Source organism: Primulina eburnea, chromosome 8 (genome assembly GCF_022965805.1).
Source record: "Primulina eburnea isolate SZY01 chromosome 8, ASM2296580v1, whole genome shotgun sequence".
NCBI lineage: Eukaryota > Viridiplantae > Streptophyta > Magnoliopsida > Lamiales > Gesneriaceae > Primulina > Primulina eburnea.
The window spans coordinates 3,853,575-3,856,766 of NC_133108.1; the positions used below are offsets into that span (position 1 = coordinate 3,853,575).

The window sequence follows — 3,192 nt, forward strand, 5'->3', positions numbered from 1 at the left end:
GGATGACCTAAATAAGAAATTCGACCTACGAAATTGATCCGTGAGATCGTCTCACAAGAATTGTTGTGATTATATAATTACTCATGCTATTTCCCATTTTGCGTCACAAATAAGCGCAGATCAAATAATCACTAGTTTATACTTTCTGGACCGATTCGTAATCGTCGTTTGGCTTGATTTGAAGCAAATCGGCCAGTAAACTGAATAAAAAGGGACAAAATGCTTCGATTTGTCTCGCTAATGCTGTAGTTGTTCAAATATTTGTTGACAAATAAATTACTCGCGAGAAATTCATCAACTATATATTTATTAAGCTTGTGAAAAATATATTTTATATATCATAATAAAAAAATTGTGATAGCATTATTTCGAATTATTATGCGTTGGGAAATCAATTCGTTACAATCGAGTCTCGAATCTCGAACAATGATGTCAAATGTATTGACGAGGGATTCAAATTCGTATCTTCTAAAATCAGCTATCGGCCATGCATGAACCCCAGTTTCCCACATTTTGTTCAGGTACGTTGTATCATGTATGTCTTCCGAGCATAAAAATAGAAAGTATTTTTATAAAATTAGAAAGTATTTGTGCATTTATATCTAGAAAATGTCTTCTCTTATTTTTATACGAATAAAAACTCATACGAGACTGTCTCGAAAATTAATTTGTATGAATGCAAGCTAGAGAATAATTCCGAAGGAGAAAATATAATATATAATCCTAAAACACATAATTTATCTTCAAATATTTGTTTCATTCCCTCGTATCATTGACCGACACAACAATGAATGAAATGAAAATAGAAATGTGAAATATATAGATTTAATATTTTGGAATTGAAAATGTATTTTTTGAATTATTAAAAAAACTTCACCAACAAACCAATATCAAATGTTCGTTAGTACAAAGTTTAACTTTAATTAATAATCTTCTCTATTTAACATGGTAGGTTCGATGCTATATGTGAGGACATTATCTCCATATAGTTTGGATGGACAAGATTTACACACATATTTGATTTAAAAAAAATTAATGGACCTCATATATATATATGACTAAATTTGAGCTCTTAATTCTATCCTAGACACTTGGATGTTTCGAATAGTAATAGAATTTTAATCTACTCTTCTCTAACATCCTCGGATAGCGCGAAATGCAAGTAAACAATTATCAACTTCTTTGAATTTAATAGCAACTCTATTAAATTTAAATTAAATAATTTCAACCAAACACGTTACCAAAATTAATTTTATGTTCCCCACCACCGTCGTTGCCTGAATGTATATATATATATACACACACAGCATATACAATTCATGTAAACTCAAACCAAAAAATGGAGCTAGACGACTCCCTTTACTATTACAATTTAACAGATTCCGAGCTTGATCTGAGCTTCACCACCGCCACCACGGTAAGTGCTCGCAGCAGCTTAGCTCGCAGCAGCCTAACCCTCAGCTTCAACGAGTCGCGTCTCTCTAGCACCTCCAATAATACTTCTTCCTCCACCGCCATCCCAAACACCAACCACCGTCCACATCGCCGCCATGACAATCCCAACTGGGCTGCTATCAAAGCTGCCACCACATTGTCACATGATGGCGCTCTCCATCTACGCCACCTCAAGCTCCTCCGACTGGTTGGGACAGGGAACCTTGGCCGCGTTTTTCTCTGCCGCTTACGCGACTATGATCATGCAAACTTCGCCCTTAAAGTTGTCGACCGGGATTCATTGACTTCTAAGAAACTTTCTCAGGTGCAGACGGAAGCAAAAATTCTTTCCTCTCTCGACCACCCTTTTCTTCCGACGTTGTACGCTCACTTAGAAGTGTCTCATTACACTTGTCTTTTGATGGACTTCTGTCCCCATGGAGACCTCCATGGCTTGCTCCGAAAGCAACCCATGAACCGTTTACCTGTTCAGGCTGTCAGGTTCTTCGCTGCCGAAGTTCTCCTGGCTCTAGAGTATCTGCACTCGCGTGGCATTGTGTACCGGGATCTCAAACCGGAAAATATACTGATCCGTGAAGATGGTCACATCATGTTATCGGATTTTGATCTGTGTTTTCAGTCAGATGTTTCGCCGATATTGGAGAATAGGACACAAATCAAGACGGCGTCCTGTTCTTGTTTCGTCCAACGGCGGCGTGTTGAACGGGTGACAGAATTTGTGGCGGAGCCAACGTCAGCTTTTTCAAGATCGTGCGTAGGCACTCACGAATACTTATCGCCAGAGTTAGCTAGCGGAATCGGCCATGGAAACGGAGTTGACTGGTGGGCGTTCGGCATCTTGATATACGAACTACTCTACGGCACGACGCCGTTCAAGGGCGGGAGCAAAGATTCCACACTGCGGAATATAGCATCCAGCAGAGGGGTGAGCTTGCTGGCGGCGGAAGGGGAGAGTGAGGAGCCGGGAATGGCGGAGGCCAGAGATTTGATTGAGAAATTGCTGGCGAAGGACCCTCGGAAGAGATTGGGATGTGCCAGGGGTGCAACGGACGTCAAGCGGCATCCATTCTTCAAAGTTATTAAGTGGCCGCTTATCCGAACTTACCGGCCGCCGGAGGTTCGTGGACTGGCGGTGAAACGGAGTAAGAGCAGGGCCCACGTTGGCGGAGTTTCTTCTCCTAGATGGCGGCGCTGCTTCTGGAAGAAGGTGGCTTGTCTGTTGAGAATAAAAGCATCTAAATACAGATTAAATTCTAATTACAATTATTATTCTCATGTAGACTATCATAAAATGAAGAAACGTAGTTAAATGTTTTAATTTTTGTCAAATACAATATAGCATATGCTTTGTAAATCGTCCAAATACCACAATTTTGGAGTAAATGACATCTTATATATATAATTTTAATATATCGACACACCTATTCTATGTAATATATCAAAATTATTGAAAATACTATTTTTTTTGTAATTATTATGGTCATTTTTCTAAAAAAAAATATAACTAACGTATTTAAGGGTAGATCTATTGTGAGACGGTCTCACGAATCTTTATCTGTTAGACGGGTCAATCCTACCGATATTCACAATAAAAAGTAATACGCTTACCATAAAAAATAATATTTTTTCATGGATGACACAAATAAGAGATCTGTCTCACAAAATACGATTCGTGAGACCGTCTCACACAAGTTTTTGTCCTTATTTAATTGATTGTTTGAAATTTGATGTAACATA

General features: G+C 38.6%; 1 protein-coding gene across 1 annotated transcript; it reads left to right on the forward strand.

Annotated features, from left to right (window-relative positions):
- The first annotated feature begins 1,330 nt into the window (after positions 1–1,330).
- LOC140837703 (serine/threonine-protein kinase WAG1-like) lies at positions 1,331–2,846 on the forward strand. The gene has a single exon (XM_073203816.1). It carries the CDS (start codon positions 1,340–1,342, stop codon positions 2,762–2,764), a length of 1,425 nt encoding a protein of 474 aa, XP_073059917.1. The 5' UTR covers positions 1,331–1,339; the 3' UTR covers positions 2,765–2,846.
- Positions 2,847–3,192: the final 346 nt, after the last annotated feature.